Here is a 13,997-nt window from a genome sequence, read left to right on the forward strand (position 1 = left end):
ACAATCTCCCCATACTTGTTCCTGCGGTGTGGTGAAGGATTATCTTATATGCTAAAAAACTATGATGGTGGCTGGATTGATAGAGGAATTCAAGTCAGTACAAGAGCTCCATGGATATCCCACTTGCTTTTTGCTGACGATTGTTTGATTTTCATGAAGTTAGATCACAGGAGTGCTATGAGATTAAACTCCATTCTTCAAGACTACTCTAGTGGTTCTGGTCAGAGTGCCAATTTTGCAAAAAGTTTGGGTTTTTTTAGTCCGAATTGTGGTGCTTATAATAGAAGAGGAGTGAAGAACATACTGAACATCCAACGGGAAGCACTCACAGAGAAATATCTTGGCCTCCCTACGGCCGTGGGCAGATTGACGGAGCAACATTTTGAGCATCTCAATGAGAGAGCTAGAGGGAAGGTACAAGGATGGTGTGAACGGTTGGCATCGTGTGCAGCTAGAGAAGTCCTCTTGAAATCAGTGGTACAAGCGCTACCGACCTACTCCATGAGTTGTTTCAAACTCACAAAAGGTATGTGCAAGAAACTCATTAAGACTATGTCTAAATATTGGTGGGCTGGATCACTTGACAAAAGAGGAATGCATTGGCAAGCTTGGGGAAAATGGCAATCCCAAAGTCCAAGGGTGGCATGGGATTTAGGGATATGGAAGTATTCAATGATGCAATGTTGGCCAAACAAGCTTGGAGACTGTTGGAATATCCTAACAGCTTGTGTGTGAGGGTATTGAAAGGGCGGTACTATCCCGATGGTGAGTTCCTTTCTGCTAACTGCCCCGCAAGTGCCTCTCGAACTTGGAAGGCAATTATATGTGGGTGTGAGATACTGAAGACCGGGCTCATTCGCCGTATTGGAGATGGAACGAAGACAGAGATATGGCATGACAATTGGATTGAGGGCATAAGATCCATGCGCCCAATAGGGAGGCTCACTGATAACCTGGTTCAGCTGGTCGGTGATCTGTTGGATCCGGATACTGGGAAGTGGGACGAGGAGATAGTACGTCAAGTATTCCTGCCACCAGATGCTGAAGCTATACTGGCAATGCCGAGACCTAGATGGGGTGGAGAGGATATTTGGGCGTGGGCGTGGGAGAAATCCGGTGCTTTCAGTGTAAGATCAGCCTATCGAGAGACAATGGATAGAAAACAAAACTTGCAGGCCAGGGAGGGCAGTTCTAAGGGGGCTGATCACACGTGGAAGGAGCTCTGGAAGCTACAAGTGTTGCCGAAGATCCGGGTCTTTTGGTGGCGGGTTGTGAAAAATATGCTACCCTGCATGCAGGAACTGCAACGACGACATGTGAGCGATTACGCAGTCTGCCCGATGTGCGGACATGGAGATGAAAGTCTCTTTCACTGCTTGTTAACATGTGATCACGCCAAGTTGTTTTGGATGGAAGCAGAAACAGTACTCCCTCCGTCCGAAAATACTTGTCATAGAAATGGATGTATCTAGACCTATTTTAGTTTTAGATACATCAATTTTTATCCATTTCTAAGACAAGTATTTCCGGACGGAGGGTGTGTGGGAGTATTTGGTATAAAGAAGCCCCGACTCCATCCAAACACTTGGGCCACTGATTTTCTTGATGCTAGTTTGGTGCCAAAGAGGGATGCAGCTATTGGCATTACGGCGATGTGGGCTATTTGGAGCAGTCGGAACAGGTTCACTCACCATGAAGAAAGATACCAACCGAAGCGGGTCCATGGAGATTATTTCAGAAATTGTGGGGACGTTGGAGCTTCCCACTACGACACATAGACCTGCTGTCAATGGGCAGCAGCGATGGGAGGCGCCGATGGCCGGGATTGTCAACATGAATGTCGATGGCGCAGTTGACACGGCTAGTGCAAAAGGCGGCACCGGCGTAGTTGCCCGAAACAGCGACGGCGGACTACTAGTGTCGCGGTGCACTGGCTACCAAGGGGTGGTTGATCCCCTAACATTGAAAATATTGGCTTGCAGAGATGCTATCTTGCTTGCCAGGGAGAAGAACTATCAGCATGTGATAGTGGAGACATATTGCCTCAATGTTGTTCAGCTATGGGAAGGTAGACTGAGAGGCAAATCGAAGGGGTTCCATATCTTCCAAGAGATGCAGGAGGAGCTGCCCATTTTTCACAGGATTTCAGCTTTCGTTATCCTAGCCGCCTAGTGAATTCTGTTGCCCATACTTGTGCTAAGGAAGCTTTAGCTATAGAGAATGTTGCTACATACTCTAATGTAATCCCTGGTTTTCTGAGATGCGTTGTGCACTCGGATTTGCTACCGCTGAATGAATAAAATCCGGAGAGCGGAGTTATAAAAAAAAGCGCTAATTGTAGGCGTCATCCGAACTCCCGCAAAATAAAAAACTGCTGTCTCTGAAGAGAATCTATCCGCTATACCATGACAGTGAGAAACCAGCACGTTCGGCCACAGCCTACGGCCTCCGGGCGCGTCGCAGCGCATCCCACACACCCTCCGTGCCCCAGCATGCACGCGCCACGGCACGAGCAGTGAATAGTGGTGCGGTGGACGCGCTCCCCACGCCGTGCGCGCGCCAAGGACGGCCGTGCGCCCCTGGCCGCATGCATGCGCATGTAGCGACCACGCCGCGCGCGCGCCCGGCATCGCACGTCCACCCCACGGCGTCCACCACGCCCACTCGAGCGCGCTCCATCATCGCGCCCCGCCTTTCCGGTACACGGCCACGAAAGCCAGGATCGCCCACGGCCCACAGCTAGCCACGCGCTGGGCGCGCCGCCCGTCGCCATCGGCCCCGCCGTCCGGCGCGCGGCCGTAAACGCGGCGCCGTTCCGCTGCCGCAGAGCGGGGTGGGATAGGCCCGTGCGCGCGAGGCCGGTCGACGGCGGCACATGGGGTGGGGGCGCGGCCTGTCCCCCAACCAACCAGGCCCCTTTTGGCTCCTCCCCCGGTGGTGACAAATCAATACGCCGCCACTGATTGATCGCCTGTGCTTAGCCAGTATAGTTAAGCCGTTCTTTTCCCGGGTGGGGTTGCTGTGCTAGTGCCCAGCTGCTCCACTCCGCTGCAGCTGCTCCACTGGAGCTAAACAAAACTAGGCGAACCCTTTTCTCGTCTTACTTAAGATTACTTTTGGCTTTCGTGTCTGCAGCTACGGGTGCACGTAACACCGAGGGTGATCATCACCTCAGGCCTCTGCATGCATGTGATCAAAAGCAAAGCAGCTAGCCTTGCGGCGTGATAAGAACTAAGGCCCTGTTTGGTTCATAAGTCCTAGGACTTTTTTTAGTCCCAACTTATAAGTCCCAAGTCCCTAATAAGTTCCTACTTGTTTGGTTCCTGGGACTTAACATGGACTAAAAGACCATATTACAATTATAAGTCCCTATAAGTCCCTCCTTGAGAGTGTTATTTCATAAGTTCCAAATGCCCACTTTAAGTCCCTATAAATCCCTCATGTTTGGTTTAGATGAGACTTAAAGGGATTTATTTAAGTTCCTACATCAATAAGTCCCTGTAACCAAACACCCCCTTAGAAGCATACGCGATGGATTTGATGATCAGCCAAAAGTAGACGAGGCACAACACATGCGGCGTGATTTATACTAGTACAACTTAAGAGCATGTACGGGTCGGTCGGCGTGGCAAACAAGTTCTTTTTTTAGGGGACAACGAAGTGGTTGTGGGCCTGGGCTCCTCCCCGACCTCAACGAAGCGTGGGCCGGTGGTAGGTGCAATTGTTTGTTAGGGGCGGAGAGCGGGCCTTCCTTTTTTTCCCCTTCTCTCGAGTTGGGCTGATGCACAACGATCACTGCAGCAGTTTCCTCGAGCGACATATTGCACATTTTCGCTGCAGGTTGAATTGATGGTACTGATGTGGATGACAAAAAAAAGCTTTCCATACTGATCTACTCCTGCTCCGTAGTAGTGAGCGGAGAAAAATAACTCCAGATGCAACTGCGGTCGGCTCAACCCATAGCGAATTTATTCCGGACAATTGTGTCAGCGTCGCTCATAAGAACAGAGCAGAGTATCGCTTAATCATTCCAGGACTAGGATCAACGTTAAAGGGCCCACTGCCGACGCCGACGCCGCTGTGATCCGACACCCAACATCTTTTCCCTGAGCAAAACAGACAGGATTCTAGCAATACTTTATTTTAGTTCCCTGCGTACACCACAGACTCCTACCAAAGAATCTCTCCGTAAAGAAATGCTTATCTTCCCCCGCGAAAGAAAAATGCTTATGTTCTCTCACCACCATGCTAGAAAGAATCTTACGACACTTTGATGCAGTTGCTTGTAGTGTCCTGGAGGTAAGTTGCTGCTAGATTCAGAATGACACGAAAAGAAAAGGAGTCAATTACACCAGTGGTGCCACAATTTTACGCGAAAAGTCGGTTTAGTGCTAAAACTTGCAGCATACATTAAATTGATGCCGTAACTTGGTTTTAACGTGCATATACGGTGTAAATTATGTTTCTATACGAATACGATGCTGATTAGCCACGCCAACATGGCACAGGACCCACTGTTAGTGTCTAGGCGATAAAGAGGACGTGTGCATGCTATTTTGCAATAAAACCTCAGAATCTTTTTCTCACAAAAAAGCACCTGCCGCGGACGCAAGGATCCACTCGTCAGCGTGACAGAAATAATTGAAAAAAGCTGCGCTCAGGCAACCACCTGATCACAATAGCTTTTCACGTTATAATCAGATACCGCAACTATATATTCTTTTAACTCTAAGTTGGATACAGTCCCTACAGCCTATTTTGCACTGTTTTTTATAAATTTGTATAATGTATGTAATTAGTAATCCTCCATTATAAATAATGTACATATAAATAAATAAATTACATTGTAAAATAACCCGTATTAATTTAACATTTAACCATGTAATTAAATTAAAAATTACCAATTTTTTCATGTAATAATTCGCATATAGAATAAAACATATATTCAATAAATGCTTAAGTTTAAAATTGTTCAAAGTTTAAAAAATATATTAGTGTAATATATAAAACTTTTCATGCTTTAAGAAAGTGTTTATTTTTCATATATTTTAACAAATACTTTTATAAGTTTTAAAATGTTCACAGTTTTGCAAAATATTCATGTAGTATATAAAAGTGTTCATCCCTGCGGCAGCTATTTTTTAATTATTTTGCGGCACTGACAAGTGGACCCTTGTGGCCGTGGCAGGGGCTTTTTCATGAGAAAAACATTTGAGTTTTTTTTCTGCAAAATAGCAGGCCACACACCCTTTTTGCCGTCCAGTTGCCATGTTGGCGCGCCTAAGCAGGACCTTGTTTGTATAGAAACATAATTTGCACCATTTCAATGCACACCACAAGTTTTAGCATTAAACTGACTTTTCATGCCAAGTTATGGCATCAGTGGTGTAATTGACTCAAAGAAAAATAAACCAAACTCCAGCCGGATATGTAGAACGAGGACGGGTTTCTATTTAAAGAATTTTAACAAAGTATGTGTTATACTCCGGATGTTAAGGTTGACACGATACAAGCACATTGTGAAGGCCATCTACTTGATCCGGTGCCCATTCCCCACCACTATGTAGATGCGGGTCTGCAGGAGCATGATGTTCGAGTGGGACTGCACATGCTAGGACATGAAATCATTGTCTTTGCTATTGCCGTCGAGGAACAAAAATGCATACGAGGGCATATGGATGTTGTTGGATGACCGACATACGTGTTGAAACTGACTATCCATATAGAACAAACGAATGATGCATGCATGCTGAAATGCGACGACGTCTCATGACGGGAGTTTCAGTCGCGGTCATGTACCATAATCAGCACTCATAACACAATCTGAAATCGTCATGGTGCATGGCGTGGTTGCTCGCCACCTAATTGCACCATAATGATAGGTTCCTTGGGGTAGGCGTGCTAGGGGAATGGCAAGGGCAATGAGATGTCACCTAATGAACATGGAATCATACAACCATTCGATTTACCGCCAACGAAGGGAAGGACGCCCATTATGACGAAAGAATGCCAACAGAGAGAAGGATGACCATTATGACAGAAGAATAGGCGTGCCAGGGGAGCGACAAGGGCAATGAGATGTCACCGAGTGAACATAGAATCGTACAACCATTCTATTTACCGCCAACACAGAGAAGGGCAACCATCATGGCAGAAGAAGGACGATCTTGCTAGGATCATTAGCAAAGCAAGGTGCATGGGATTTTAAGGACGATAGAAATATTTACAAGAAGAACACAAGCCAGTGGATGATTGGACATGCCAATTGATAACGTGCTAGCTTTAGAAAAACTTAAATGTAACATCTCCAGTAAAAGCTTTTCTTCATGCTGTCCAGATGTCCCTCGCGTCTTGTTAAAGCCACCGTTCTAGACAAGACGAGGCCAAACCTTAAAATTTGCAACTAGTAATATTTATCAAAAATAGATACTTGAACTTGAATATATTCAGAGGAATTTAAATTATTTCAAGCCCATTATTACATGAGAATGGATCGTGCTCTGCACCTTGAATGTAAACGGAAAAAAGAAAAACCGTGCCAACCGAAAGATTACGTTTTACTGTAAAAAAAAACCCCAGAAAGATCACGTTTTGGCGAGGTTCTGCTATGGTTGGTTCGCCATTATCATTTGTGCAAAGCTACGCTGGCCCCACTTCACCGTCCCCGTCCTTGACCGCCACCCGTGGGCCCCGCACATGTTCCAATCAATAGAGGCAGGCGAACTCCGCCCCCACCACCTCACCTCACCCGCACCGCGTCTTCACGAACCACAGACCCGTCCCGTGCCGCCGGGCCCACGTCAGCAGGCACTCGTGGCCAGCTCGGCGCACGTACATCGGGCGCAGGGATCGCTCCGGTGCGGCGCGACGGTCGCCTACGGCCTCGAGCCTCCTCCCTCTCCCGACCTCACAAACGCTAGCCCCGCGAGGCCGCCCCGCCCCTCCCGACCTCGCCCCCTCCGCCTCCTTGGGCCCCGCCGCCGGCTTAGGGTTTCGCGGGCCAGGCCCCCTCCCGGCCACCGCCGGCGATGCGAGTGCGCCCGCGCAGGTAGCCCCGCCCCGCCCCGCACCGCCCACCGATCCCATTCGCCCGCCCGCGCGCGCCATGTCGCTCCTACGGAGGCGGAGGCAGCAGCAGTCGCCGCCGCCGCCCTCGCCGGGCGACGACAGCAATGGCTCCGACCACGACGACAAGGACAAGGACAAGGGGAAGAAGCTGGCGCAGGAGCAGCCGTCCTCCTCCGCCTCCGCGCCGCCGTCCAAGGAGGCCGGGAGGCGGGCCAAGGGCAAGTGGTCGTGCGTGGACAGCTGCTGCTGGCTCGTGGGCTGCGTCTGCTCCTCCTGGTGGCTGCTGCTCTTCCTCTACAACGCCATGCCGGCCTCCTTCCCGCAGTACGTCACGGAGGCCATCACGGGCCCGCTCCCGGACCCGCCCGGGGTCAAGCTGCAGAAGGAGGGGCTGCACGCCAAGCACCCCGTCATCTTCGTGCCGGGGATCGTCACCGGAGGGCTCGAGCTCTGGGAGGGCCACCACTGCGCCGAGGGGCTCTTCCGGAAGCGCCTCTGGGGCGGCACATTCGGCGACGTGTACAAGAGGTCGCTTTCTTACCTGTTAGGTGTTGCATTCGCATCCGTCGCGTGTCCGTTAAGTCTCTACTTTGTTTGATCGTTATTAGGGCTGCTTTAGTAATCGACGCTAGGATCCTTTAATAGAATCAGTCCCATGTTATTCTTTTTGGCTTGCTTTGTTGTTTGTCGAGCTTTTGGGAATTGTTTTGGCAGAGTTAGGACTTCAGGACAGTAGTCTGATTCCATAGGCTGTCATTCCCTCGTGTTCTCTAACGCCCTTTCCGTAGATTTATTTTATATCTTATTAACGTATCTGAGCTGTAGGACTAGAGGTTCGTCCCAGATATTCTGAAATCTGGGTCAGGCTCTATGATCCCTCAATGCCGAGGTGCTCAGTCAAGAACTGGGACTTAGGTGCTCAATAGAAAGTTGGTTCCAATTTTGGATGGTTTTTATTACTTTCTCAATGGTTGTTTTGTTACGGTGCAGGGATTAGTATTCTTGGTAATTTGAACTTTATTTGTGTTTCTTAAGCTAGTTTTGTACTGTTTAATTGTGTAAGTACTTGGTATATTTATATGAAATGTTGGGTGTGACAATCACTTTCAGCTGCCTTGAAATGCTGGTTTTTGTTACTAGCATGGGAGCAGGATTTGAGTGGGCAAGATGTGACTTTGAGAGCTGCATGGAGTGCACATGTTGTAAAACTAGGCAACATTGTGTCCCCCACTGGCTATGAGGGGATGTTGATATAGGGAAATTCTTGTACAAGAGAAATCTAGATTATGTGTGTTCAGGTCCTTTAGAAGAAATTATAATTTGCGTTAAATAAAGCTTTTGATGTAGTCATGGGATGCCTTTTGGAGTAGATATTTATATCCGACTGTTTCATTATTTGTTATTCAAATACTGCTTTTCTGGAAAGGTCGATGTTGCCTACTTTCTGGTGAGTGTAATAACGTGATCCCTGAACAGCATACCGGCTATTCCTTCTAAGCCTTGTGTTGTTGAGCTATCCCTATGTAGGAAAAGTAGATGACTCACTTTGCATTGAAGTAACTGCCTTTATTTACAGTCACATTTTGGCAGGGGTGGTAATCTTGGTGCTCTGCTTGTTTGCAAAACTTCAGATTCTACAGTAAAATATCTTGTTTAGAGAAAAGCCTAATTTGAATCCTAAAACTTATGTGCTAGAAAACTAATTAATGTAGTCTTTTAGTGTTTCGTTTCTTCGTTCAATTTCGATTCCTGCATTCCCTTGGGAAATTAGAAATCTCATTCAGGGGCTTGTGTATCGTGCTATATATGACATTAAAAGTTCAGCACTGTAGCAATCTCTTGTGGGATTAGCTGTTACATGGTATATGGCATTGTATTTACTTTGTTGTAAATACCTGCATTAAAATGTTACAGTCTGAACAAATTTAATATCCTGAACCCTGTTACCAAGAATGAAGTTGATATTTTACAAATAGAAGCAGAGTCTAAATCTCTTATGACATAGCTTCAGTCTTGAAACTGAAATATCCATGCAAAGCTAGATGCTATACTGCCCGCTGTAACATGGATTGACCCGAGAGTTATACTTCATTTGATGCTGTATTACAGTCACTACTGCTAAGGTTACATGTTACAGAGTTTGTTACTTTTTGATTTTTAGTTTATTGTTTATTTTTTCCAACTCTTTCTACTGAAGGAGCTTTTGCCTAGAATAGGTGCTCTTTATGTTTTGCCTGCAGTCATCAAAGCTTACTTATCATATACTCTAAGTTGGTTATTGTACTAGTCTCCTTCATTTTGCTAGAGCATTCTTTTGGGTACAGTTGTGCACTGACCTGCTTCTGCTTGCAATCTCTTTCATCCTCTTGAAACATTTTTCAGGCCTTTATGCTGGATTGAACATATGTCATTGGACAACGAAACTGGATTAGATAAACCAGGAATAAGAGTTAGGCCGGTCACAGGCCTTGTCGCAGCTGACTATTTTGTCCCTGGCTATTTTGTTTGGGCAGTCCTGATTGCCAATTTAGCTCGGATTGGATATGAAGAAAAGAACATGTACATGGCTGCTTATGATTGGAGGTTATCATTCCAGAACACTGAGGTATGACATAGATTGCATCATTAGCTATATTTTCTTCGTTATGTGAATGCTACTGATATATGATGCTCTGTCATGTTTCTAATTTAAATTGCCATCTGCAGACCCGTGATCAAACATTGAGCAGAATAAAGAGTAACATTGAGCTCTTGGTAGCGACTAATGGTGGAAATAGGGCGGTGGTGATCCCACATTCCATGGGAGTTCTCTATTTTCTTCATTTTATGAAGTGGGTAGAAGCACCTTCTCCCATGGGTGGTGGTGGTGGTCCTGATTGGTGTGCAAAGCACATCAAAGCTGTAGCAAACATTGGTGGGCCTTTCTTAGGAGTTCCAAAGGCTGTTGCTGGGCTTTTCTCATCTGAAGCCAAAGATGTTGCTGTGGCTAGGTAATTCAAGTTATAAAAGTTTGGTAGCTGATGTTTAATGTGCCTACTGAAATCATGTTATTTGTTATAGAATTACAATTCAACACACACCCATGCCCACGCCCACGCACATTCTGAATTATGCTTGTACGTTGCCCACAGGATACTGTGCGTGCTTTAACCTGTAGTGGCAAGGACATCAAGTCATCTAGCTCTATACTTTTATTCTCACGTCTTACTTGCGCATAGCTAATTTGTAACTATGGTAATAAATGATTGTAAGTCATTGTTGAATTCATGACTGCATGGTTACACCTATAGTATGATATGACCATAGTGATTAACCTGTGTTCTGTGATAAGGACCATGTGGCCGGAAGTACTTGGTCTAGTTTAGAAGTTTGAAGTTGCATTACATAAAATCATTATGTACTACTCCCTCCGTCCCAAAATAAGTGACTCAACTTTGTACTAACTTTAGGACAAAGTTAGTACAATGCTGAGTCACTTATTTTGGGACGGAGGGAGTATCTGATAACAGTGGTTCCCGTTTTGATACCTTTTGAGGTGAATTTCAAGTAAACATGATTGTTCTGACTTATTTTTCACAATGGAGAAGTACCTGCTGGTATTGGTCGTTTCAGTTGTTTTGAGGCTGGGTAGTTGATAGCGTCTAAACTGATGATTGCACCCATGTTATAGTTGTAAGCAGTCTAAGCAATTCTGTGTTCTGTTTGTATCCTTATCAATTGTTCTAAGTAATTAAAGTAATCATGCGGCACATGTCTAGGCATTTCTCTGTTAGTGGTGCCATTCATCTGTTAAGATGGTTTTGTATTTGCAGAATCCTTACCATGTTCTTTACAACCGTACTAATACCAAAGTATAGGTTGTATTATGTTGTTCATTGTTATTATGTTGTTCATTGTTACGCCAGTCCATGATCCCAAGTATGAATCTCCTATCATCGCACATCTAATGGTCGTTTGTTAGTCACACAACACTATCATGCATAAGGTGTTTTGTTGCAAACAAGATACAAGTTCCAAGCTTATGTAACCTTGCTGGATTAATCTACTTTGATGGATGGACCATGTAAAGTATTAGCATGGCCGTTGTTCAGTTTTAGAACTGTAAATGGTTACTGTTTTGAGTATATACCTTACTGGTTCACTTGAAACATAAATTTGTTGCCGTGGGTGGTATAGTATCCTGCCATTCTTTTCCTTATTTGATTAACAGAAATTTACCGTGGGTGGTATAAGGCCTAAATATTATGTCATTCATGTACAGAGCTATTGCACCAGAAATGCTGGACTCTGATTTTCTTGGACTTCAGACCTTGCGCCACTTGATGCGAATGACCCGTACATGGGATTCAACAATGTCAATGCTCCCTAAAGGTGGTGAGACTATTTGGGGAGGTTTGGATTGGTCTCCAGAAGATGGTTTTGAGTGTAAATCCAAGAAGCGGAAGACCAATGATTCAGAGGTTTCTAAGGATGTTCATGGGGAACCTGTCGAAGTTAATCCAGAGCCTGTGAACTTTGGAAGAATGGTATCTTTTGGAAAAGATGTAGCGGAAGCTCCGGCTTCAAATATTGAGCAGATAGAATTCCGTGTGAGTATTCAGAAGCATAACATAAGCATACCAGCTTCTATTTACTTACGACCATCATACATGCAAATCACTGTTTTCCTAGGTCTGTGGTATTGTCTTTAACTACTCCCTCCGTTTGAAAATAATTGAAGTTCTAGGATATTTCTAAGACAAACTTTTCTAAGTTATCTGCAAAGATCTGCAATTTAAATATATATAATAGGAAAATATATTTCATAAAGAATCTAGTTCAGTACATTTGGTTTTGTAGATGTTGATATATTTTTATATATACTCAGTCAAACTTAATGAAGTTTAACTTAGGACAATTCTAAGACTTCACTTATTTTTGAACTGAGGGAGTACTTGTCAGTGCCTTTAATAATTAGCATTATTCTTATTCCAGAAATCTTTGATCTGACATGTATTCAGTTTGTTAGTTGCACTGTTATTTTGTTAAACTCCATCAATTCTGGCAGTGGAACTCTTTTATTTGACAATGATAATTTTATATCACATTTATAATCGAACATTGTTGGCTCAAACTGTACCTCGTTCATTGTTTCAGCGAAACTCGTATGCAACGCTCATCATTTTGTATTGCATTATGATCTACATTGTTGGCTTAAATTCTAGCTGGTTCAGTCCTGATTCCTGAAGAAGTAACTGTTTGTCTAAGAATTTGCTCCAGTTTAAGCCTTCCAGTTCACCACATGAAGCTCTTGATTTGCTTTTTTATATAAGATAGTGTGATATATTTACCTGTCTTGCTAGTATTATATGACTGTATGTAGAATGAGTTATTTTCTTCAAGGTGAGCTGTGAGCACCTTGTGGTGTACTCTTGATGCAAGATAGAGTGATATATTTAGTTGGAACGTGTAGTTATCTGGAAATTGAGCTGTGAGCACCGAAAAAACTTATTATCGTCATTTCAGGATGCTGTCAAAGGTAATAATCTTGCCCATTCGAATACATCATGCCGGGATGTCTGGACAGAGTATCAGGAATTAGGGTGGGGTGGAATAAAGGCAGTTTCAGACTACAAAGCTTTCACCGCAGGCTCTATCATAGATCTTTTTAACTTTGTTGCTCCAAGGATGATGCAGCGTGGTAGTGTTCATTTTTCATATGGAATTGCTGATAACTTGGATGATCCAAAATATGGCCACTACAAGTATTGGTCAAACCCCTTGGAGACAAAGTAAGAACCTTTTGCCTGCATTCTCATTTTAATTCAGTTACCTACATTAGTTTTTTTTTCAAGAAAGCATGTTCTGTAAAAAAAATCTGCTGCATGGCGATCATGCATACAAAAGCCTGCAAATATTGTGTATTATTTTTGTTGGTTTATGAATGCTATCTTACATCCTTTTCATTTGCAGACTACCAAATGCGCCTAAAATGGAAATATTTTCGATGTATGGAGTAGGCATTCCTACCGAAAGAGCATATGTCTATAAATTATCCCCACAGGCAGAGTGCTATATACCCTTTCAGATAGATGCCTCAGCTGAGGGTGGGGATGAGAATAGCTGCTTGAAAGGTGGTGTTTACATGTCGAATGGTGATGAGACTGTTCCAGTTCTTAGTTCAGGGTATATGTGTGCCAAAGCATGGCGTGGAAAAACTCGCTTCAACCCTTCTGGCAGCAAGACTTACGTGAGAGAGTATAATCATTCTCCACCCTCGAATCTCCTTGAAGGAAGGGGCACACAGAGTGGTGCCCACGTTGATATTATGGGGAACTTTGCTTTAATGGAGGATATTATCAGGATTGCTGCTGGGGCAACCGGTGAGGAAATTGGTGGTGATCAGGTGTATTCTGATATATTCAAATGGTCCGAGAAGATAAAGCTGAAATTGTAGTTAGTAGGAAATCATGTGATTCGTGGTGACGAAGCAGATTTTACTCTGGTCGAATCCTATTAATTTTGATTTGATAATGTAATGGTTTTCGCTCTGACACTGGCGTTATTGTGAAACCGCGGTGTATATTAAAATGTATAGATGGAAGCTGTGATACTTTTGTAGGTTCCTTTGTTATGATGATAAATATTGTGCAATTCATTTGCATCTTCATCACTTGTAACATTCATTTGTTATACTTCTGTAGGTTCCTTTGTGATGATGAGAAATATTTTGCAATTCATTACTGTACATGTTTGTCGACTATAACATCCATTTGTTCATCAAGGCATGACCTTTTTCTTTTTGAAACCCAATTGACTAAGATATGATTAATTCTTCTTACATTTATTCTCTTCTACTCCACTCTGGTAGGGCTATGGCTATATGAAGGGCAACCCTCCTATATTATCTGAAATTATATAATCTTTGTTAAGATAATGTGATTCAATTG

General features: G+C 44.2%; 1 protein-coding gene across 1 annotated transcript; it reads left to right on the forward strand.

Moving 5' to 3' along the window:
• The first annotated feature begins 6,797 nt into the window (after nt 1-6,797).
• Nucleotides 6,798-13,787, forward strand: LOC123121495 (phospholipid:diacylglycerol acyltransferase 1). The gene is made up of 6 exons (XM_044541494.1): nt 6,798-7,596; nt 9,451-9,673; nt 9,775-10,058; nt 11,330-11,657; nt 12,574-12,839; nt 13,021-13,787. Exons 1-6 carry the CDS (start codon nt 7,106-7,108, stop codon nt 13,502-13,504), a joined length of 2,076 nt encoding a protein of 691 aa, XP_044397429.1. The 5' UTR covers nt 6,798-7,105; the 3' UTR covers nt 13,505-13,787.
• The last annotated feature ends 210 nt before the right edge of the window (nt 13,788-13,997 follow it).

This window comes from Triticum aestivum, chromosome 5D, assembly GCF_018294505.1.
Source record: "Triticum aestivum cultivar Chinese Spring chromosome 5D, IWGSC CS RefSeq v2.1, whole genome shotgun sequence".
Classification (NCBI taxonomy): Eukaryota; Viridiplantae; Streptophyta; class Magnoliopsida; order Poales; family Poaceae; genus Triticum; species Triticum aestivum.